General features: G+C 30.5%; 7 protein-coding genes across 7 annotated transcripts; all 7 read right to left on the bottom strand.

Annotated features, from left to right (window-relative positions):
- Nucleotides 1-683: 683 nt before the first annotated feature.
- Nucleotides 684-2105, bottom strand: LOC145755311 (uncharacterized). The gene is made up of 4 exons (XM_082571537.1): nt 2018-2105; nt 1367-1629; nt 946-1087; nt 684-814 (listed from the first exon to the last, which is right to left on the bottom strand). The coding sequence occupies exons 1-4, from the start codon at nt 2103-2105 to the stop codon at nt 741-743; spliced, it is 567 nt and encodes a 188-aa protein (XP_082427663.1). The 3' UTR covers nt 684-740.
- A 573-nt stretch (nt 2106-2678) lies between these two features.
- LOC145755310 (secretory phospholipase A2 receptor-like) lies at nt 2679-5385 on the bottom strand. Its single transcript, XM_082571536.1, has 7 exons — nt 5140-5385; nt 4727-4960; nt 4177-4359; nt 3791-4036; nt 3219-3388; nt 2992-3136; nt 2679-2817 (listed from the first exon to the last, which is right to left on the bottom strand). Exons 1-7 carry the CDS (start codon nt 5357-5359, stop codon nt 2741-2743), a joined length of 1275 nt encoding a protein of 424 aa, XP_082427662.1. The 5' UTR covers nt 5360-5385; the 3' UTR covers nt 2679-2740.
- Nucleotides 5386-8129: 2744 nt separating this feature from the next.
- Nucleotides 8130-10779, bottom strand: LOC145755309 (uncharacterized). Its single transcript, XM_082571535.1, has 7 exons — nt 10542-10779; nt 10156-10389; nt 9641-9823; nt 9276-9521; nt 8667-8836; nt 8440-8584; nt 8130-8266 (listed from the first exon to the last, which is right to left on the bottom strand). The coding sequence occupies exons 1-7, from the start codon at nt 10777-10779 to the stop codon at nt 8190-8192; spliced, it is 1293 nt and encodes a 430-aa protein (XP_082427661.1). The 3' UTR covers nt 8130-8189.
- A 2768-nt stretch (nt 10780-13547) lies between these two features.
- On the bottom strand, nt 13548-16159 carry LOC145755496 (uncharacterized). Its single transcript, XM_082571734.1, has 7 exons — nt 16009-16159; nt 15596-15829; nt 15045-15227; nt 14671-14904; nt 14087-14256; nt 13861-14005; nt 13548-13686 (listed from the first exon to the last, which is right to left on the bottom strand). The coding sequence occupies exons 1-7, from the start codon at nt 16124-16126 to the stop codon at nt 13610-13612; spliced, it is 1161 nt and encodes a 386-aa protein (XP_082427860.1). The 5' UTR covers nt 16127-16159; the 3' UTR covers nt 13548-13609.
- Nucleotides 16160-16916: 757 nt separating this feature from the next.
- On the bottom strand, nt 16917-19177 carry LOC145755306 (uncharacterized). The gene is made up of 5 exons (XM_082571531.1): nt 18964-19177; nt 18302-18538; nt 17686-17948; nt 17275-17416; nt 16917-17143 (listed from the first exon to the last, which is right to left on the bottom strand). Exons 1-5 carry the CDS (start codon nt 19175-19177, stop codon nt 17070-17072), a joined length of 930 nt encoding a protein of 309 aa, XP_082427657.1. The 3' UTR covers nt 16917-17069.
- A 387-nt stretch (nt 19178-19564) lies between these two features.
- LOC145755302 (uncharacterized) lies at nt 19565-20561 on the bottom strand. Its single transcript, XM_082571529.1, has 3 exons — nt 20312-20561; nt 19923-20053; nt 19565-19698 (listed from the first exon to the last, which is right to left on the bottom strand). The coding sequence occupies exons 1-3, from the start codon at nt 20559-20561 to the stop codon at nt 19648-19650; spliced, it is 432 nt and encodes a 143-aa protein (XP_082427655.1). The 3' UTR covers nt 19565-19647.
- A 784-nt stretch (nt 20562-21345) lies between these two features.
- On the bottom strand, nt 21346-23134 carry LOC145755483 (uncharacterized). Its single transcript, XM_082571719.1, has 4 exons — nt 22932-23134; nt 22432-22719; nt 22043-22173; nt 21346-21554 (listed from the first exon to the last, which is right to left on the bottom strand). Exons 1-4 carry the CDS (start codon nt 22945-22947, stop codon nt 21504-21506), a joined length of 486 nt encoding a protein of 161 aa, XP_082427845.1. The 5' UTR covers nt 22948-23134; the 3' UTR covers nt 21346-21503.
- Nucleotides 23135-24221: the final 1087 nt, after the last annotated feature.

Here is a 24221-nt window from a genome sequence, read left to right as displayed (position 1 = left end):
TATTAGGTTATTATTAAATTTATAAACTTTTTCCTACGTTTTAAACACGTATCGTTTAACTTTGTAAATATTTAGTTTAAATGATTCATAATAGTTTAAACACCAAATGTTTAAACACCTAATGTTTGATTGTTTAAAGAACATTACGTTTTAGGTTAAACCATTTTACTTATGCTCGCGCTGCAAGTTCGTTATTTTTAAACGCAGCGGGGACTTTCCCGCTTTTATTACTTCCTAAATCGAACCGCAGAAAGTTAAGAAAAGTTGAAAGTTTTGTGATAATTTCCTGTACAGATTAGGGCCATTTTCTCTTATTTTTGTTTTTGTTTGAAATTCCTAAAAGCCCCTTTGGTGTTGTGATCCTAATTACATAAACACATGAAATTTACAGTTTCGGAAAATTATTAAAAACGTTTGAGATGTAAATTAAACAAAATATAAGTATCACCTTATTTGTGAACTAAATGTGTTTGCATAAGATCAAAATTTTGCTTTTAACTTGTATTTTTATTATAAAAAATGCTTTTAAAAAGTCGTTTGAACTTCACGATTTGCTAAAAAATTAATAAAAAACAAATTTTGTTGCAGTTAAGAACGAAAACGTTACAAATATTTAATATAGGTTAAAGATCATTTACATGATAGATAATTGATGCCAATATATTATAAGTCACTAAATAAAAGGCGTATTTTTATGCTTTAAAATGCAATTGTTATAAGATGTTGGTACGAAAAAAAGTTTAAATTATTGCTGTGTCATCTTCCAAATTAGGTCGCTGATTGATTTTGTAATTCGTTTTCCTGTTTTCCATACCTAAGAAAAAAACTCAATTTTCCCTTTCTATTTAGACTAGGCTATGTTTTGCTTATAAGGTTGTTTATAGGTTAAAAATACATTACTTTAAATGTAATATTTTTATAATTGAATGCAGTTATTTAACTTACTAATATAGCTGTTGTTGAATCGTCTTTCGCGCCCTTTTTTTACTAACTTCCAAATAAGAAACCCGTTCACTGTTAGTAAAAGGAATAGAGAGATTATACAAACAAGCAGGATGAACAATATAAGAGAATCCTGATCTGATTTCTGTTAATAAAATACAATTAAAGTCAGTAATCATGACATCTAGTTGGAGACTGAAAGGCCGTTCAAGTTGCCCCACTTTCATACTTTTTGTTCTTAAATTTGTGTTACCGATAGCTTAAAATATTTTCACTAGCACACTAAAACCTTAATTAATATTCTTATTTTAAACTAATTTTTATAGGTAAGGTGCTTATAGTTGTGCTGAAGTATAGCGTATAATACCCTGACCCGGTCTAGTCTTGAATTTGTCATATTTTTAAGTTAAATAAAATTCCTTACCGTAGGTTCTTTGTCAACTTTATTTTTTAAAGTAGCAGCGTTTGTTGTTTTATCGCTTTCTTGTGAATCAACAGAAGAAGGTTGAGTTAAACCAAGTACATCTGTAGTAGCCTGAATAACGGTGGTAGTGGCCCATGTTGTTGGCTCTATAGTGTTTGTAGTTTTGGCTCGTGTTGTATGCTGTTTTGTGGTATAAGCTTGTGTCGTTCGGTTAGTGGGCTGAGGTCCTAAGGTTGTTTGAATAGTTTGGCATGCGTCTGTTTCTACAAAAAAAGACTTTAAAAAAGGTCACAAGGTTATCATTACATACAGATTAAGGCCGTTTGTGTAAAAGGTCGTGAGTTCGACCCCCACTGCTCTCATGCTGTAGCGCCCTTGAGTAAGGCACTATAAACGGTATAAACTCCTGCTGTACCAGCACTGAATCAGCAGCGTAATTATCGGAAAATTATAATTAATAATATCCCAAACTGCCATAGGCAACTCAGGATTGGGTCGGGGTAACTAATATTACTCTATGTTAAGGCTGCAAAGTCAATTTTTCCGCCTCGACGATAAGGATATAAGATAAATCTAGTTAGATATAATTCGAAATAGTTATTTAAAGATTACTTGATTCATTTTTCTAAGTACAATTAAGCCATAACTTACCGTTGTGGACTTGTCGTTGACAGACATATCGTTCCGTTCGGTCGCAAGTTACATCATGCCATTTAGTTCGTGTTGAAGGCAAAGCCATAACGCAATACTTGTTGTTTCTATTTGGCTCGCCTCGGTTCCAGAACGAACTAGTGTTTGTTAACTCAGTTCCATCATTCTACGTAAATGCGCTGTTAAGATTATTTAGCTTCCAAATTCGATTCAGGCCTATGTAATATCCTTTTCTACCTATATTAAAATTACAGGATTTTTTTTGGAGATTAAGTATATAAAACAATGCCTAGTTTTATTGGAGATGGACAGCAACATTTATTAAAGACAACTCTGGAAAACTAAACTTTTGAAGGTTTATTTTATTAAAATAAGAACAAAAAAGTGTTATTGGATTTGTTTGTACAGAGTTAAATAGTTTTTAAAATAAACTAACGTCAATTTTTTTATTTTGTAATCAGTTTTTGTGTAAATCTCATGTTATATTAAGAGAACTAAATACCTTTATCTATTAAAATACTAAACCTATCCTTCTGTGAAGGTTCAAATGGTTTAATAAAAAATAACAAAATGTAGCCTTTAATTTAATGAGCTTTAGTTGTTAATTTGTACAGTAATGTAAAATTGCATAAACAAAAAAGTTCTATAGTGATAGTGCGAGGACAAAGTCTTGGTAAAAAATAAAGCGGCGCTATCTTAACAGCTTGAAATAAGGATGAGTTTTTACATTTGAACAAGATCTGCTTCAGAGTTATAAGAAGGATCACCATTTTTCAGCTCCCCTTTTACATGGTACATACCTTTAAATACAACAAATTTTTGTCAAAAATTATGGCTATGGGTAAAATAAATTAGGGGAATATTTTGTGTAGGCTGTTAAGTTAAATTTTATATAATATTATCAATAATTAACTGTCAAAAATGGGATTAAGTAAAAAAGAAGAGATTGAAGTAAATTGCATGTTTTGACTTACTTATGTAACTCTTGTTTAGTTTTCTTTCCCTTATTTCCGTTATTTGTTTCCATACGAAATAAACATTTGCAACGAGCGACATGAGAAGACAGATAAGAAGAACTGGCAGTGAAATGAACAACGATGTATTCGGCTCCGAATCTTGCTAAAAATGCAACAAAGGTAAATATTTTGTACTGTTTTTAAGTATAGCATTGATTTAAATTAACGAATGATAGAAAACTTACGTATGAACTAGGTACGTTCTTTGCCTCAGATTCGACGACACTGCTTTGCAATTTCTCAGTGGTAACAGTATCATAAATCGTTGTGGTTTTAGCATTAGGTTGGGTTGTTGAATCTGTTGAAGTCAGTGTGGTTGTGACACTCGTAGTGGGGCATGGTATTGGTATCCACCCTTTATAAATATAATAATAAACCGATGAGGGTTTAATAGTTTAAAAACTGCAACCTAGTGTAGTGGTAAGAACACTTGCTACACCACGTTAGATCGTTGGTTTAATTCTCACTGCTCTCATGCTGTAGCGCACTTAAGTAAGGCGCTATAAACGGTATAAAGTCCTGCTGAGCCAATACTTAATCAGCAGCTTAACTATCGGGTAATTATAATTTGTAATATCTCAAACTGCCACAGGCATTTCGAGACTGGGTCGGGGTAATAGTTTTAGTATATGTTTAAGTCGTGAAGTCGACCTTTCCACATCGAAGATATAGATTTATACAAAAAAATTAAGCATTTATTATAATCTAGAACTAGACTAGGTTCTTTTGCAATTAAACTAGAAAACTAAAACCCTACGAGTTGCATTACGCTCGCAAATAAATCTTCGATCTTTCATCGAAACCCTTATCCACGGATTTCCAAAATCGTCGCTAATAGCAACAAATTTCGTTGTTGAGTTGTAAATATCAGATTGATTTGCGCTCCAAATTGCAACTCCATCCGGCAAAATAAATTTTTTTGGGGATTTATATATGTATGTCGAATTTACGGTGTCTGTAGCTTTAGTGCCGAGATATAGTATCCAGTACTCGTTTATGGTACCTGTAAATTACAAGTAGGATGTAGAATTGGATAAATCAGTTGTTATTTTTATGGTCATTTGTGATTTATTTTAGATAATAACAGTAGAGTAAAAATACTTTAAAATAAATTTGTTTTATTATTTAAAAAAATATCTAAACCTTGATATTTCATTTCGTTGATTTTCTGGTTCAAAAAATCCCGAGTTTCGTTTGTTTTAATTAAAACCAAATTTCCTCCTTTAGATTTGCATTCTCTGTAAGCTTCTAGAAGCGTTAAAAGGTCTTCATCTTCGATGTAATATTCCATTCCGTTATGTTCATGCCAAATCTCATCTTTAAAGACTAAATGTAAGGTAAAGTTTAGATGTTTTTTAGGTTGGTTAAAATGTGTTAATTAGACTTTTGTGGGGTTGGTTCAGATGTATTTGATTAGACGTTTAAAGGTAGTTTTAGATGCCTTTAGTTGAACTTTTAAAGTAAAGTTTAGATATTTTTAATAAGCCTTTTTTAAGCACTTTCAAAGTGTATTTGGTTTATTCTGGTTTAGGCTGTAACAAATTAACAAAATACTGTTTCAAATTAAACTTTAAATTAATTTCAAAATGTGGCAAAGCGCATATTAGAAACATATTCCTTTAAAAAATTTTAAAAAATCGGTAATTTATCGCTATTTTAAAGCAAGAAGTATTTAAAACATGCACACCCTTACCAAGAGCCTCACGTTGGCAAATATAATCCACTTTTATGCTGCATGGAACATCATGCCACAAAGCTTTGGTTTGGGGCAACATAATCACGCAGTCTTCAGTTAAACTATTTGGGTTCCCGGATTTCCAAAATGCTCTAGTGTATTGCAACGAAGTCCCGTCTATCCATGCGAATGAACTTTTGTGGTTAACGTTGTTGTTTATACGATTCAGTCCAATGTAAAACCCAAGTCTGCCTTCATAAATAAGTGTGTTTTGATAACTTAAATAGAGAATGACGATTTACAAATCTACTCTAAAAGTTAATCTTTTTAAAAATTTAAATAACATAAAGACAAACTTTTGCGTTGCCAAAAAGCGGAGGCTTATGTTTAAAATGAAATTTTACTTTTAAGTGGATATAATAGACTCTTACTTTTAAGTTTTTTGCGCAAAAACTTTTGTATTCTTCCATTTTTTACCACTGCTAAACTTGCGTTTAATTTTTGGCATTCCTGCCAGGCTTGAAAGTAGGTGTAACCGAAAAGAGACATCGAATTCTTAATGTAATATTCTAATCCTTTATACGTATTCCAAGTTATTGCATTGGTCTTAAAAAAGCCACATAAAACAACTAATACAACCAGTTTAAGCATACTGACTTATCACTATTTGATTTGACCTAATTCTGTTTCTTTTTATTTAAAAAAAAAAAGGTTTTGTTATTGAACTTTTAGCAATACAAATCTTTAAAATTTTATTAAATTATTATTAAATTTATAAACTTTTTCCTACGTTTTAAACACGTATCGTTTAACTTTGTAAATATTTAGTTTAAATGATTCATAATAGTTTAAACACCAAATGTTTAAACACCTAATGTTTGATTGTTTAAAGAACATTACGTTTTAGGTTAAACCATTTTACTTATGCTCGCGCTGCAAGTTCGTTATTTTTAAACGCTGCGGGGACTTTCCCGCTTTTATTACTTCCTAACTCGAACCGCAGAAAGTTAAGAAAAGTTGAAAATTTTGTGATAATTTCCTGTACAAATTAGGGCCATTTTTTCTTATTTTTGTTTTTGTTTGAAATTCCTAAAAGCCCCTTTGGTCTTGTGATCCTAATTACATGAACACATGAAATTTACAGTTTCGGAAAATTATTAAAACATTTAAGATGTAAATTAAACAAAACTTAAGTATCACCTTATTTGTGAACTAAATGTGTTTGCATAAGATCTAAATTTTGCTTTTAAATTGTATTTTTATTATAAAAAATGCTTTTAAAAAATCGTTTGAACTTCACCATTTACAAAAAATTAATAAAAACAAATTTTGTTGCAGTTAAGAAAGAAAACGTTACAAATATTTAATATAGGTTAATGATCATTTACATGATAGATAATTGGTGCCAATATATTATAAGTCACTAAATAAAAGGCGTATTTTTATGCTTTAAAATGCAATTGTTATAACATGTTGGTACGAAAAAAAGTTTAAATTATTGCTGTGTCATCTTCTTTAGGACGTTGATTATATTTGTAATTCGTTTTCCTGTTTTCCATACCTAAGAAAAAAACTCAATTTTTCCTTTCTATTTAGACTAGGCTATATTTTGCTTATAAGGTTGTTTATAGGTTAAAAATACATTACTTTAAATCTAATATTTTTACAATTGTATGCAGTTATTTAACTTACTAATATAGCTGTTGTTGAATCGTCTTTCGCGCCCTTTTTTTACCAGCTTCCAAATAAGAAACCCGTTCACTGTTAGTAAAAGGAATAGAGAGATTATACAAACAAGCAGGATGATCAATATAAGAGAATCCTGATCTGATTTCTGTTATTAAAATACAATTAAAGTCAGTAATCATGACATCTAGTTAGAGACTGAAAGGCCGTTCAAGTTGCCTCACTTTTATACTTTTTGTTCTTAAATTTGTGTTACCGATAGCTTAAAATATTTTCACTAGCACACTAAAACCTTAATTAATATTCTTATTTTAAACTAATTTTTATAGGTAAGGTGCTTATAGTTGTGCTGAAGTATAGCGTTAATACCCTGACCCGGTCTAGTCTTGAACTTGTCATATTTTTAAGTTAAATAAAATTCCTTACCGTAGGTTCTTTATTGACTTTATTTTTTAAAGTAGCAGCGTTTGTTGTTTTATCGCTTTCTTGTGAACCAACAGAAAAAAGTTGAGTTAAACCAAGTACATCTGTAGTAGCCTGAATAACGGTGGTAGTGGCCCATGTTGTTGGCTCTATAGTGTTTGTAGTTTTGGCTCGTGTTGTATGTTGTTTTGTGGTATAAGCTTGTGTTGTTTGGTTAGTGGGCTGAGGTCCTAAGGTTGTTTGAATAGTTTGGCATGCGGCTGTTTCTACAAAAAAAGAGTTTAAAAAAGGTCACAAGGTTATCATTACATACAGATTAAGGCCGTTTGTGTAAAAGGTCGTGAGTTCTACCCCCACTGCTCTCATGCTGTAGCGCCCTTGAGTAAGGCACTATAAACGGTATAAACTCCTGCTGTACCAACGCTGAATCAGCAGCATAATTACTGGGCAATTATAATTAATAATATCCCAAACTGCTAAAGGCAAGTCAAGACTGGGTCGTGATAACTGATGTTTCTCTATGTTAAGGCTGCAAAGTCAATTTTCCCGCCTCGACGATAAGGATATAAGATAAATCTAGTTAGATATAATTCGAAATAGTTATTTAAAGATTACTTGATTCATTTTTCTAAGTACAATTAAGCCATAACTTACCGTTGTGGACTTGTCGTTGACAGACATATCGTTCCGTTCGGTCGCAAGTTACATCATGCCATTTAGTTCTTGTTGAAGGCAGAGCTATAACGCAATACTCGTTGTTTCTATTTGGCTCGCCTCGGTACCAGAACGAACTAGTGTTTGTTAACTCAGTTCCATCATTCCACGTAAATGCGCTGTTAAGATTATTTAACTTCTAAATTCGATTTAGGTCTATGTAATATCCTTTTCTACCTATATTAAAATTACAAGATGTTATTTGGAGATTAAGTATATAAAACAATGCCTTGTTTTATTGGAGATGGACAGCAACATTTATTAAAGACAACTCTGAAAAACTAAACTTTTAAAGGTTTATTTTATTAAAATAAGAACAAAAAAGTGTTATTGGATTTGTTTGTACAGAGTTAAATAGTTTTTGAAATAAACTAACGTCAAATTTTTTTATTTTGTAATCAGTTTTTGTGTCAATCTCATGTCATATTAAGAGAACTAAATACCTTTATCTATTAAAATACTAAACCTATCCTTCTGTGAAGGTTCAAATGGTTTAATAAAAAATGACAAAATGTAGCCTTTAATTTAATGAGCTTTAGTTGTTAATTTATACAGTAATGTAAAATTGCAAAAACAAAAAAGTTCTATAGTGCGAGGATAAAGTCTTGGTAAAAAATAAAGCGGCGCCATCTTAACAGCTTGAAATAAGGATGAGTTTTTACATTTGAACAAGATCTGCTTTAGAGTTATAAGAAGGATCACCATTTTTCAGCTCCCCTTTTACATGGTACATACCTTTAAATACAACAAATTTTTGTTAAAAATTATGGCTATTGGTTAAAACAAATTAGGGGAATATTTTGTGAAGGCTGTTAAGTTAAATTTTATATAATATTATTAATAAATAATTGTCAAAAATGCGATTAAGTAAAAAAAGAGTTTGAAGTAAATTGCATGTTTTGACTTACTTATGTAACTCTTGTTTAGTTTCCTTTCCCTTATTTCCATTATTTGTTTCCATACGAAATATACATTTGCAACGAGCGACATGAGAAGACAGATAAGAAGAACTGGCAGTGAAATAAACAACGATGTATTCGGCTCCGAATCTTGCTAAAAATGCAACGAAGGTAAATATTTTGTACCGTTTTTAAGTATAGCATTGATTTAAATTGACGAAGGATAGAAAACTTACGTATGGACTAGGTACGTTCTTTGCCTCAGATTCGACGGCACTGCTTTGCAATTTATCAGTGGTAACAGTTTCATAAATCGTTGTGATTTTAGCATTAGATTGGGTTGTTGAATCTGTTGAAGTTAGTGTGGTTGTGACACTCGTAGTGGGGCATGAAATTGGTATCCACCCTTTATAAATATACGCGCTAATAAACTGATGAGGGTTTAATTTAATTTAAAAACAGCACCGTAGAGTAGTGCTAAGAACACTTGCTACACCACATGAGGTCGTGGGTTCAATTCTCACTGCTCTCATGCTGTAGCGTCCTTAAGTAAGGCACTATAGACGGTATAAACTTCTGCTGAGCCAATACTTAATCAGCAGCTTAATTATCGGGTAAAAATATTCTATTATATCTTAAACTGCCACAGGCACCTCGATACTGGGTCGGGGTTACAGTTTTAGTTTATGTTTAGGTCGTGAAGTCGACCTTTTCACATCGAGGAAATAGATTTATACAAAAAAATTAAACCACTAGTAAAAGTGTTAAGGCATTTATCTTTACTCAGTACTAGGTTAGCATAGACTAGGTTCTTTTACAATTTAACTAGTAAACTAAACACTTACGCGTTGCATTACGCTCGCAAATAAATCTTCGATTTTCTGTCGAGGTCCTTATCCAAGGATTTCCGAAATCGTCGCTAATAGCAACCAATCTCGTTGATGAGTTGTAAATATCAGATTGATTTGCGCTCCAAATTGCAACTCCATCCGGCAAAATAAAATTATTTATGGATTTATATAGATATGTTGAATTTACTGTGTCTGTAGCCTTAGTGCCGATATATAGTATCAAGTACTCGTTTATGGTATCTGTAAAAGTAGATAAAATAGTTGTTACCCTATGATTTAAAAAACAGTATTTGTTACCCATATGGTCGTTTGCAATTTTATTTATTTAGTAAAGTAAGATTAATTAATAAATATTAAACCTTGATATTTCATTTCGTTGATTTTCTGGTTCAAAAAATTCCGAGTTTCGTTTGTTTTAATTATAACCAATATTCCTCCTTTAGATTTGCATTCTCTGTAAGCTTCTGAGTGCGTTAAAAGGGCTTCACCTTCGATGTAATATTCCATTCCGTTATGTTCATGCCAAATCTCATCTTTAAAGACTAAATGTAAGGTAAAGTTTAGATGTTTTTCAGGTTGGTTAAAATGTGTTAATTAGACTTTTGTGGGGTTGGTTCATAAGTATTTGATTAGACGTTTAAAGGTAGTTTTAGATATTTTTAATAAGCCTTTTTTAAGCACTTTTAAAGTGTATTTGGTTTATTTTGGTTTGGGCTGTAACAAGTTAACAAAATACTGTTTTAAATTAAACTTCAAATTAATTCTAAAATGTGGTGAAGCGCATATTATAAATATATTCCTTAATAACCTTTAAAAAATCGGTAATTTATCGATATTTTAAAGCAAGAAGTATTTAAAACATGCACACCCTTACCAGGAGCCTCACGCTGACAAATATAATGCTCTTTTCTACTGCATGTAACATCATGCCACAAAGCTTTGGTTTTGGGCAACATAATCACGCAGTCTTCAGTTAAATGATTCGGCTCCCCAGAATTCCAATATGCTCTAGTGTATTGCAACGAAGTCCCGTCTACCCATGCGAATGAACTTTTTTGGTTAACTTTGTTGTTTATACGATTCAGCCCAATGTAAAACCCAAGTTTACCTGCATAAATAAGTGTGTTTTGATAACTTGAATATAGAATGACGATTTACTAATCTACTCTAAAAGCTAATCTTTTTAAAAATTTAAATAACATAAAGACAAACTTTTGCGTTGCCAAAAAGCGTAGGCTTATGTTTAAAATGAAATTTTACTTTGAAGTGGATATAATTTTTTAAGTTTTTTGCCCAAAAACTTTTGTATTCTTCCATTTTTTACCACCGCTAAACTTGCGTTTAATTTTTGGCATTCCTGCCAGGCTTGAAAGTAGGTGTAACCGAGAGTAGACGTCGAATTCTTAATGTAATATTCTAATCCTTTATACGTATTCCAAGTTATTGCATTGGTCTTAAAAAAGCCACATAAAACAACTAATACAACCACTTTAAGCATACTGACTTATCACTATTTGATTTGACCTAATTCTGTTTCTTTTTATTAAAAAAAATGTTTTGTTATTGAACTTTTAGCAATACAAATCTTTAAAATTTTATTAGGTTGTTATTAAATTCATAAACCTTTTCCTACGTTTTAAACACGTATCGTTTAACTTTGTAAATATTTAGTTTAAATGATTCATAATAGTTTAAACACCAAATGTTTAAACATCTAATGTTTGGTTGTTTAAAGAACATTACGTTTTAGGTTAAACCATTTTACTTATGCTCGCGCTGCAAGTTCGTTATTTTTAAACGCAGCGGGGACTTTCCCGCTTTTATTACTTCCTAAATCGAACCGCAGAAAGTTAAGAAAAGTTGAAAGTTTTGCGATAATTTCCTGTACAGATTAGGGCCATTTTCTCTTATTTTTGTTCTTGTTTGAAATTTCTAAAAGCCCCTTTGGTGTTGTGATCGTAATTACATGAACACATGAAATTTACAGTTTCGGAAAATTATTAAAACATTTAAGATGTAAATTAAACAAAACTTAAGTATCACCTTATTTGTGAACTACATATGTTTGCATAAGATCAATGTTTTGCTTTTAAATTGTATTTTTATTATAAAAAATGCTTTTAAAAAATCGTTTAAACTTCACCATTTGCAAAAAATTAATAAAAACAAATTTTGTTGCAGTTAAGAAAGAAAACGTTACAAATAATTAATATAGGTTAATGATCATTTACATGATAGATAATTGATGCCAATATATTATAAGTCACTAAATAAAAGGCGTATTTTTATGCTTTAAAATGCAATTGTTATAAGATGTTGGTACGAAAAAAAGTTTAAATTATTGCTGTGTCATCTTCCAAATTAGGTCGCTGATTGATTTTGTAATTCGTTTTCCTGTTTTCCATACCTAACAAAAAAACTCAATTTTTCCTTTCTATTTAGACTAGGCTATGTTTTGCTTATAAGGTTCTTTATAAGTTAAAAATACATTACTTTAAATGTAATATTTTTATATTTGAATGCAGTTATTTAACTTACTAATATAGCTGTTGTTGAATCGTCTTTCGCGCCCTTTTTTTACCAACTTCCAAATAAGAAACCCGTTCACTGTCAGTAGAAGGAATAGAAAGATTATACAAATAAGCAGAATAATCAATATAAGAGAATCCTGATCTGATTACTGTTAATAAAATACAATTAAAGTCAGTAATCATGACATCTAGTTAGAGACTGGAAGGCCGTTCAAGTCACCGCACTTTTACACTTTTTGTTCTTAAATTTGTGTTGCCGATAGCTTAAAATATTTTCACTAGCACACTAAAACCTTAATTAGTATTCTTATTTTAAACTAATTTTTATAGGTAAGGTGCTTATAGTTGTGCTGAAGTATAGCGTTTAATACCCTGACCCGGTTAGTCTTGAACTTGTCATATTTTTAAGTTAAATAAAATTCCTTACCGTAGGTTCTTTATTGACTTTATTTTTTAAAGTAGCAGCGTTTGTTGTTTTATCGCTTTCTTGTGAATCAAGAGAAGAAGGTTGAGTTAAACCAAGTACATCTGTAGTAGCCTGAATAACGGTGGTAGTGGCCCATGTTGTTGGCTCTATAGTGCTTGTAGTTTTGGCTCGTGTTGTATGTTGTTTTGTGGTATAAGCTTGTGTTGTTTGGTTAGTGGGCTGGGGTCCTAAGGTTGTTTGAATAGTTTGGCATTCGGCTGTTTCTACAAAAAAGAATTTAAAAAAAAAGGTCACAAGGTTATCTTTACATACAAATTAAGGCAGTTTGTGTAAAAAGTCGTAAGTTCGACCCCCACTGCTCTCATGCTGTAGCGCCCTTGAGTAAGGCAATATAAACGGTATAAACTCCTGCTGTACCAGCTCTGAATCAGCAGCATAATTATCGGGCAATAATAATTAATAATATCCCAAACTGCCAATAGCAACTCAAGATTGGGTCGGGGTAACTAATGTTACTCTATGTTTAGGCTGCAAATTCGATTTTCCCGCGCCGACGATAAAGATATAAGAAAAACCTATTTAGCTTTAATTCGAAATAGTTATTTAAATATTACTTAATTTAATTTTCTAAGTACAATTAAGCCATAACTTACCGTTGTGGACTTGTCGTTGACAGACATATCGTTCCGTTCGGTCGCAAGTTACATCATGCCATTTAGTTCGTGTTGAAGGCAAAGCCATAACGCAATACTCGTTGTTTCTATTTGGCTCGCCTCGGTTCCAGAACGAACTAGTGTTTGTTAACTCAGTTCCATCATTCCACGTAAATGCGCTGTTAAGATTATTTAACTTCTAAATTCGATTTAGGTCTATGTAATATCCTTTTCTACCTATATTAAATTACAAGATGTTATTTGGAGATTAAGTATATAAAACAATGCCTTGTTTTATTGGAGATGGACAGCAACATTTATTAAAAACAACTCTGAAAAACTAAACTTTTAAAGGTTTATTTTATTAAAATAAGAACAAAAAAGGTGTTATTGGATTGGCTTGTACAGAGTTAAATAGTTTTTGAAATAAACTAACGTCAATTTTTTTATTTTGTAATCAGTTTTTGTGTAAATCTCATGTCATATTAAGAGAACTAAATACCTATATCTATTAAAATACTAAACCTATCCTTCTGTGAAGGTTCAAATGGTTTAATAAAAAATGACAAAATGTAGCCTTTAATTTAATGAGCTTTAGTTGTTAATTTATACAGTAATGAATAATTGCAAAAACAAAAAAGTTCTATAGTGCGAGAATAAAGTCTTGGTAAAAAATAAAGCGGCGCTATCTTAACAGCTTGAAATAAGGTTGAGTTTTTACATTTGAACAAGATCTGCTTCAGAGTTATAAGAAGGATCACCATTTTTCAGCTCCCCTTTTACATGGTACATACCTTTAAATACAACAATTTTTTATCAAAAATTATGGCTATGGGTAAAATAAATTAGGGGAATATTTTGTGTAGGCTGTTAAGTTAAATTTTATATAATATTATCAATAATTTACTGTCAAAAATGGGATTAAGTAAAAAAGAAGAGATTGAAGTAAATTGCATGTTTTGACTTACTTATGTAACTCTTGTTTAGTTTCCTTTCCCTTATTTCCATTATTTGTTTCCATACGAAATAAACATTTGCAACGAGCGACATGAGAAGACAGATAAGAAGAACTGGCAGTGAAATGAACAACGATGCATTCGGCTCCGAATCTTGCTAAAAATGCAACAAAGGTTAATATTTTGTACCGTTTTAAGTATAGCATTGATTTAAATTGACGAAGGATAGAAAACTTACGTATGGACTAGGTACGTTCTTTGCCTCAGATTCGACGGCACTGCTTTGCAATTTCTTAGTGGTAACAGTATCATAAATCGTTGTGGTTTTAGCATTAGGTTGGGTTGTTGAATCTGTTGAAGTCAGTGTGGTTGTGACACTCGTAGTGGGGCATGGTATTGGTATCCACCCTTTATAAATATAATAATAAACCGATGAGGGTTTAATAGTTTAAAAACTGCAACCTAGTGCAGTGGTAAGAACACTTGCTACACCACGTTAGATCGTTGGTTTAACTCCCACTGCTCTCATGCTGTAGCGCACTTAAGTAAGGCGCTATAAACGGTATAAAGTCCTGCTGAGCCAATACTTAATCAGCAGCTTAATTATCGGGTAATTATAATTTGTAATATCCCAAATGGCCATAGGCATTTCGAGACTGGGTCGGGGTAATAGTTTTAGTATATGTTTAAGTCGTGAAGTCGACTTTTCCATATCGAAGATATAGATTTATACAAAAAAATTAAGCATTTATTATAATCTAGAACTAGACTAGGTTCTTTTGCAATTAAACTAGAAAACTAAAGAACCACGAGTTGCATTACGCTCGCAAATAAATCTTCGATCTTTCATCGAAACCCTTATCCACGGATTTCCAAAATCGTCGCTAATAGCAACAAATTTCGTTGTTGAGTTGTAAATATCAGATTGATTTGCGCTCCAAATTGCAACTCCATCCGGCAAAATAAAATTTTTTAGGGATTTATATAGATATGTCGAATTTACGGTGTCTGTGGCCTTAGTGCCGAGATATAGTATCCAGTACTCGTTTATGGTATCTGTAAATTACAAGTAGGATGTAGAATTGGATAAATCAGTTGTTACTTTTATGGTCATTTGTGATTTATTTTAGATAATAACAGTAGAGTAAAAATACTTTAAAATAAATTTGTTTTATTATTTAAAAAAATATCTAAACCTTGATATTTCATTTCGTTGATTTTCTGGTTCAAAAAATCTCGAGTTTCGTTTGTTTTAATTAAAACCAATTCTCCTCCTTTAGATTTGCATTCTCTGTAAGCTTCTGGGAGCGTTAAAAGGTCTTCATCTTCGATGTAATATTCCATTCCGTTATGTTCATGCCAAATCTCATCTTTAAAGACTAAATGTAAGGTAAAGTTTAGATGTTTTTTAGGTTGGTTAAAATGTGTTAATTAGACTTTTGTGGGGTTGGTTCAGATGTATTTGATTAGACGTTTAAAGGTAGTTTTAGATGCCTTTAGTTGAACTTTTAAAGTAAAGTTTAGATATTTTTAATAAGCCTTTTTTAAACACTTTTAAAGTGTATTTGGTTTATTTTGGTTTAGGCTGTAACAAATTAACAAAATACTGTTTCAAATTAAACTTTAAATTAATTCCAAAATGTGGCAAAGCGCATATTATAAATATATTCCTTTAAAAAAATTAAAAAAAATCGGTAATTTATCGATATTTTAAAGCAAGAAGTATTTAAAACATGCACACCCTTACCAAGAGCCTCGCGTTGGCAAATATAATCCACTTTTATGCTGCATGGAACATCGTGCCACAAAGCTTTGGTTTGGGGCAACATAATCACGCAGTCTTCAGTTAAACTATTTGGGTTCCCGGAATCCCAAAATGCTCTAGTGTATTGCAACGAAGTCCCGTCTATCCATGCGAATGAACTTTTGTGGTTAACGTTGTTGTTTATACGATTCAGTCCAATGTAAAACCCAAGTCTGCCTTCATAAATAAGTGTGTTTTGATAACTTGAATATAGAATGACGATTTACTAATCTACTCTAAAAGTTAATCTATTTAAATATTCAAATAACATAAAGACAAACTTTTGCGTTGCCAAAAAGCGTAGGCTTATGTTTAAAATGAAATTTTACTTTTAAGTGGATATAATAGACTCTTACTTTTAAGTTTTTTGCGCAAAAACTTTTGTATTCTTCCATTTTTTACCACTGCTAAACTTGCGTTTAATTTTTGGCATTCCTGCCAGGCTTGAAAGTAGGTGTAACCGAAAAGAGACATCGAATTCTTAATGTAATATTCTAATCCTTTATACGTATTCCAAGTTATTGCATTGGTCTTAAAAAAGCCACATAAAACAACTAATACAACCAGTTTAAGCATACTGACTTATCACTATTTGATTTGACCTAATTTTGTTTCTTTTTTATTTAAAAAAAAAAAGGTTTTGTTATTGAACTTTTAGCAATACAAATCTTTAAAATTTTATTAAATTATTATTAAATTTATAAACTTTTTCCTACGTTTTAAACACGTATCGTTTAACTTTGTAAATATTTAGTTTAAATGATTTATAATAGTTTAAACACCAAATGTTTAAACACCTAATGTTTGATTGTTTAAAGAACATTACGTTTTAGGTTAAACCATTTTACTTATGCTCGCGCTGCAAGTTCGTTATTTTTAAACGCAGCGGGGACTTTCCCGCTTTTATTACTTCCTAAATCGAACCGCAGAAAGTTAAGAAAAGTTGAAAATTTTGTGATAATTTCCTGTACAAATTAGGGCCATTTTTTCTTATTTTTGTTTTTGTTTGAAATTCCTAAAAGCCCCTTTGGTCTTGTGATCCTAATTACATGAACACATGAAATTTACAGTTTCGGAAAATTATTAAAACATTTAAGATGTAAATTAAACAAAACTTAAGTATCACCTTATTTGTGAACTAAATGTGTTTGCATAAGATCTAAATTTTGCTTTTAAATTGTATTTTTATTATAAAAAATGCTTTTAAAAAGTCGTTTGAACTTCACGATTTGCTAAAAAATTAATAAAAACAAATTTTGTTGCAGTTAAGAACGAAAACGTTACAAATAATTAATATAGGTTAATAATCATTTACATGATAGATAATTGATGCCAATATATTATAAGTCACTAAATAAAAGGCGTATTTTTATGCTTTAAAATGCAATTGTTATAAGATGTTGGTACGAAAAAAAGTTTAAATTATTGCTGTGTCATCTTCCAAATTAGGTCGCTGATTGATTTTGTAATTCGTTTTCCTGTTTTCCATACCTAAGAAAAAAACTCAATTTTCCATTTCTATTTAGACTAGGCTATATTTTGCTTATAAGGTTCTTTATAGGTTAAAAATACATTACTTTAAATGTAATATTTTTATATTTGAATGCAGTTATTTAACTTACTAATATAGCTGTTGTTGAATCGTCTTTCGCGCCCTTTTTTTACCAGCTTCCAAATAAGAAACCCGTTCACTGTCAGTAGAAGGAATAGAGAAATTATACAAACAAGCAGGATGAACAATATAAGAGAATCCTGATCTGATTTCTGTTAATAAAATACAATTAAAGTCAGTAATCATGACATCTAGTTAGAGACTAAAAGGCCGTTCAAGTCACCGCACTTTTATACTTTTTGTTCTTAAATTTGTGTTACCGATATAATAAAACATTTTTCACTAGCACACTAAAATATTTTTATTTTAAACTAATTTTTATGCGTAGGGTGCTTATACTTGTGCTGAAGTATAGCGTTTATTACCCTGACCCGGTTAGTCTTGAACTTGTCGTATTTTTAAGTTAAATAAAATTTCTTACTGTAGGTTCTTTATTGACTTTATTTTTTAAAGTATCAGCGTTTGTTGTTTTATCCCGTTCTTGTGAATTAAGAGAAGAAGGTTGAGTTAAACCAAGTACATCTGTAGTAGCCTGAATAACGGTGGTAGTGGCCCATGTTGTTGGCTGTATAGTGCTTGTAGTTTTGGCTCGTGTTGTATGTTGTTTTGTAGTATAAGCTTGTGTCGTTCGGTTTGTGGGCTGAGGTCCTAAGGTTGTTTGAATAGTTTGGCATGCGTCTGTTTCTACAAAAATGAGTTTTAAAAAGGTCACAAGTTATCATTACATACAAATTAAGGCCGTTTGTGTAAAAGGTCGTGAGTTCGCCCTTAAGATATAAACGGTATAAACTCCTGCTGTGCCAGCACTAAATCAGCAGCGTAATTATCGGAAAATTATAATTAATAATATCCCAAACTGCCATAGGCAACTCAGGATTGGGTCAGGGTAACTAATATTACTCTATGTTCAAGCTGCAAAGTCGATTTTTCCGCCTCGACAATACGGATATAAGAAAAATTTAGTTGGATTTAATTCGAAATAATTATTTAAATATTACTTGATTTAATATTTTAAGTACAATTAAGCCATAACTTACCGTTGTGGACTTGTCGTTGACAGACATATCGTTCCGTTCGGTCGCAAGTTACATCATGCCATTTAGTTCGTGTTGAAGGCAAAGCCATAACGCAATACTCGTTGTTTCTATTTGGCTCGCCTCGGTTCCAGAACGAACTAGTGTTTGTTAACTCAGTTCCATCATTCCACATAAATGCGCTGTTAAGATTATTTAACTTCCAAATTCGATTCAGGCCTATGTAGTATCCTTTTCTACCTATATTAAATTACAAGATGTTATTTGGAGATTAGGTATATAAAACAATTCATAGTTTTATTGGAGATGGACAGCAATATTTATTAAAGATAACTCTGAAAAACTAAACTTTTAAAGGTTTATTTTATTAAAATAAAAACAAAAAAGGTGTTATTGGATTGGTTGTTTTTGTTTTTAAAATAAACTAACGTCAAATTTATTATTTTGTTACCAGTTTTTGTGTAAATTTCATGTCATATTAATATAACTAAATGCTTTTATCTATTAAAATACTAAACCTATCCTTCTGTGAAGGTTCAAATATTATTTTATTTAGTTATAAATATTTGTTATTATGTTAACAAACACTTTTAATTAAAATATCCAACATTAGGTTGTGTTGTCGTCATCAAAAACAAAAATAGTATCGTTATCTATTAAATTACCTTTCATTTTTGTCCTTAAGAACTTGAATGTTGCATCGTTTTTAATCATAGCTAAAGTTGCATTTAATTTAACGCACTGTAACTGAGAATGGAAGTAGTTGTAACTGTTTTCAAGTTTGGAGATGTAATATTCCGTCTCATTGAGTTCATACCAAGTTTGTGTATTTACATAACCACATAGGATTGTTAGTATAACAGCTACTTTGAACAACATGCTTTTCTTGTTTAGATAACTTATTGAACACACCTATAATAATAAAAGATTTTCTTTTCTTTTTGAAATATGTCTGCGCTTTTAACCTGCCATTGCTCGATATTTATAGCTCTTTAAAACCGACTTTGCTGCTGAAATTGAACTGCAATTATTGTGTTAAATTGCATTTATTGTGTTGCAAAAATGAAATGAAATTTATATTTCTTCATTTTGCAGAAACAAATATTGCGGTCACAAAAAAAATTGACATTTTTAAGTTCTTGCATCACTTTCTTGAATAATAAAGGAACCAATTTTTGTCAATTCGTTTTAATTTATTATATTTAAATGACGCAAGCTGTTGAAACGAAAAATAAAATATTCGTAATGAAAATAAATAACTCTTGTGTAATTTATAGTAAAATACTTCATATAAAAATATGTAGAATAAGTAAAATGAAAACTATTAGATAAAATATGTAAAAATAAATTTATGCTTTAGTTGATGTTTCTTCATAGTTTGGCGGCAAAACTTCGCAAATCTGCAGGAAAAAGTCAAATAAATGCAAAGTTAAAATATTTAAAAAACGAAGCTATCTTTTTTATATATTCTTCAAAAAAATTACCGCAAGATGGTGATATAGAGCACTAAAAGTGCTTTTACTTTGGCATTTTGATCATAAGCATAAAGAAATCACGCTATTACTGACAAAACCTAAGGTTTAAAAGTCATTTAATTTAAAGATTTTATATTTTTAATACTTACTTCAACAGATGATAATTCTGACTTCGGTATCTTAGTTACTGCGTCTTTATAGCTAGGTGGAAGGTCGTCATATTCTGGTAAACTATTGGAGGGTGATCTACTGGATCGACCTCGTGTTAATCTAGTTTGCCCTGTCGATAAAATTGTTTTGATGTTACAAAATAAAGCAATTAGTTAACATGTAAGAGCACTTTTAGATATTTTTTGCTATGTGTAGCGAACAACTTTGATATCAACATTGTAATGAGCTATAAATATAACATTTTATTATATACTATTTATTTTACTCTATATTATTAGGAATCTTTTTGTATGTGGGTATGTTAGAAAAAATAGCATAAAAAACGACTTCGTTTTGAATTAAGTATTCATATTAAAAGCAACTTTACCTGCTGAATTTAATAAAAACCTAATTTGTGATCTCGAATCTGAACGCCTTGTTCTTTGTCTATCGGGCGGTACACAATACTTCTTATAACACATATGATAAAAGAAGCAAACTAGCAGAAGTCCAATAATAACTACACCAAGAACGATCGGTACTTCTGCTCCAATGCTTATCACAGTGGCATCGCCTCCACGTTTGGTTTTATAGCTGACTATATCTTCTGCGTTGCCATATTTTGATCCAGGTGGCATTATTTGCTCATAATCTGAATTGAATCTATTTCTTTGACCTTCAATTTAAAAAAAAATAAAATTAAGGCGCAATTTTTCAGCTTTCATATTTATACATAAGTTGATTAAAATGAAAAAAAAACTTTTCCTACAAATTTTTATGTATTTTAAACTTTATTTTCAGGTTTTGATTATAGTAGTTTGCTGTCAATGTAGTTTAACTATTATTTGTTGTATATTACAAACAGATGATTCATATACATCAATATACCTGGCCTAATAATCATTTTAAAACGGTTGTCTTTTGCTTTGGAAAATTTATAATAAACAACACTCACAAACGTTCAAACATTGACTGTTAACTATTCTTCAAACATTGACTGTTAACTATAAGTTTGGAGATGTAATATTCCGTCCCATTGAGTTCATACCAAGTTTGTGCATTTACATAACCACATAGGATTGTTAGTATAACAGCTACTTTGAATAACATGCTTTTCTTGTTTAGATAACTTATTGAACACACCTATAATAATAAAAGATTTTATTTTCTTTTTGAAATATGCCTGCGCTTTTAACCTGCCATTGCTCGATATTTATAGCTCTTTAAAACCGACTTTGCTGCTGAAATTGAACTGCAATTATTGTGTTAAATTGCATTTATTGTGTTGCAAAAATGAAATGAAATTTATATTTCTTCATTTTGCAGAAACAAATATTGCGGTCACAAAAAAAATTGACATTTTTAAATTCTTGCATCACTTTCCTGAATAATAAAGGAACCAATTTTTGTCAATTCGTTTTAATTTATTATATTTAAATGACGCAAGCTGTTGAAACGAAAAATAAAATATTGGTAATGAAAATAAATAAATCTTGTGTAATTTATAGTAAAATACTTCATATAAAAATATGTAGAATAGTTAAAATGAAAACTATTAGATAAAATATGTAAAAATAAATTTATGCTTTAGTTGATGTTTCTTCATAGTTTGGCGGCAAAACTTCGCAAATCTACAAGAAAATGTCAAATAAATGCAAAGTTAAAATATTTAAAAAACGAAGCTATCTTTTTTATATATTCTTCAAAAAAATTGACCGCAAGATGGTGATATAGAGCACTAAAATAACTTTTACTCGTGGCATTTTGGTCATAAGCATAAGGAAATTACGGTACTACTAACAAAACTTAAGGCCTGTTCACACGACAAGCTTGCGTTGCGCTGCGTTGCGTTACGTAACTTTACGAGTTCTAGGGATTAACAAATACAAAATATCTAGTAAAAGTAAACCGCTTACGAAATCTTGCGTAAATTTCGCTTCAGCCACAAAACTTTACGAAATCTTACGTAACTTACGCAAACTTTCGTACGTGTGAACCACTCTGTTCATTTTAAATGGTTGCGAAATCTTACACTACGTTGCGTTGCGTATGCCGTGTGAACGGGCTTTTAAGGTTAAAAAGTCATTTAGTTTAAAGATTTTATATTTTTAATACTTACTTCAACAGATGATAATTCTGACTTCGGTATCTTAGTTACTGCGTCTTTATAGCTAGGTGGAAGGTCGTCATATTCTGGTAAACTGTTGGAAGGTGATCTGCTGGATCGACCTCGTGTTAGTCTAGTTTGCCCTGTCGATAAAATTGTTTTGATGTTATAAAATAGATCAATTAGTTAACGTGTAAGAGCAATTTTAGATATGTTATGCTATGTGTTGCGAACAACTTTGATATCAACATTGTAATAAGTTATAAATATAACATTTTATTTTATACTATTTATTTTACTCTATATTATTAGGAGTCTTTTTGTATGTGGGTATGTCAGTAAAAATAGCATAAAAAACGACTTCGTTTTGAATTAAGTATTTATATTAAGAGCAACTTTACCTGCTGAATTTAATAAAAACCTAATTTGTGATCTCGAATCTGAACGCCTTGTTCTTTGTCTATCGGGCGGCACACAATACTTCTTATAACACATATGATAAAAGAAGCAAACAAGCAGAAGTCCAATAATAACCACACCAAGTACGATCGGTACTTCTGCTCCAATGCTTATCACAGTGGCATCGCTCCCACGTTTGGTTTTATAGCTGACTATATCTTCTGCGTTGTCATATTTTGATCCAGGTGGCATTATTTGCTCATAATCTGAATTGAATCTATTTGTTTGACCTTCAATTTAAAAAAATAATAAAATTAAGGTGCAATTTTTCAGCTTTCATATTTATACATAAGTTGATTAAAATGAAAAAAAACTTTTCCTACAAATTTTTATGTATTTCAAACTTTATTTTCAGGTTTTATTTATAGTAGTTTGCTGTCAATGTAGTTTAACTATTATTTGTTGTATATTACAAACAGATGATTCATATACATCAATATACCTGGCCTAATAATCATTTTAAAACGGTTGTCTTTTGCTTTGGAAAATTTATAATAAACAACACTCACAAACGTTCAAACATTGACTGTTAACTATTCTTGATTTGAATTCTCTTAACGTACCAATACTTTGCTATATTTCATAATTTTAACACTGACTGTGGAAGTTATTACACAAACATTACGTAGGTGAGTATACAATTAATCATCAACACTTTATTTATGCATAAACTAAAGTTTATTTATGGTTATTTTATACTTTTATTCAACACACCTTACTACCCACCTAACACTGTTATTGTTCTCTTATTATTTTCCTTTTAGACCTTACAATTGCGCTGTTACCTTCTTTAACACGATCAGCTGATTTGTTTATGTTTATCAAAATTCGTCACTTCCGTATTTTACGTCATCAATTACACCACGCTTAAAGAGGCCGACTATTTATCACGTAATAATGGTAGTCGTGTTTTGCTGTTTGATTTTATTCTACGTAACTTTAACTATGTAAGTTTTATTAATTGTATTGTCAATTTTAAGGAGTTTTTACTATTTAGATACCTCTTCTAAAGAGAGGTATGGACCCTAAAAAACACACAACTTAAATGTAGATTTAAGCATTTTTTTAGGTAATCATTTGTATAAAAAACAGTTGGCTAATAAAACAAATTATAAAGCTAAATATACTTTGGTTGGAAAGAAAATAACAAGAACGTTACGCATTTGTTATGATTTTATAATAGGTAATGTGTAAAAAAACGTTTTTGGGTTTGTTGTTTTTTTGCAGCAAGTAAAATTGTGTAAATAATTTGAAAAAAGAAATTTAATATTTTAAAATTAAAAAGGGCAATAATGTTTTTTATTGTTTTTCTTTTTTATAGAACAAAATATTGAATTTTTATGTTATAAAATATTAGAGGATAAACATTAAAATTTAATAAAAAAAATAAATAAGTAACTTCGAAAAAGTGTTTACTTTCGAGAATCGTGGGAAAAACGTTTTTTGTTGCACGTTAATTTTTTTTTTTGAAAAATGTGATTAAATTGTTGATATTTGTACAATTATTTTAACTTTTAATATAAAGTAACTTAAAATTGTCTAAGTAAATACCTAAAGAACGTTTTAGAAACTTAATTTTTGTTCAGGAAGTAACTAAACGTTTGCTAGACACTTGCAGAAAAAAATCAAAATTTTAAGACAGTTTTTGCGGACATTTTTTTCCAGTTGACTTTAAATAATGCAGATCTTTGCACACTTTCATATTTATAAACTCATCACTTATATTTTAGAT

Source organism: Corella eumyota, chromosome 6 (assembly GCF_963082875.1).
Source record: "Corella eumyota chromosome 6, kaCorEumy4.1, whole genome shotgun sequence".
In the NCBI taxonomy this organism is placed as follows: Eukaryota; Metazoa; Chordata; class Ascidiacea; order Phlebobranchia; family Corellidae; genus Corella; species Corella eumyota.
Note: the sequence above shows the minus strand (reverse complement) of the source record. Positions and strands in the feature narration are given on the sequence as shown.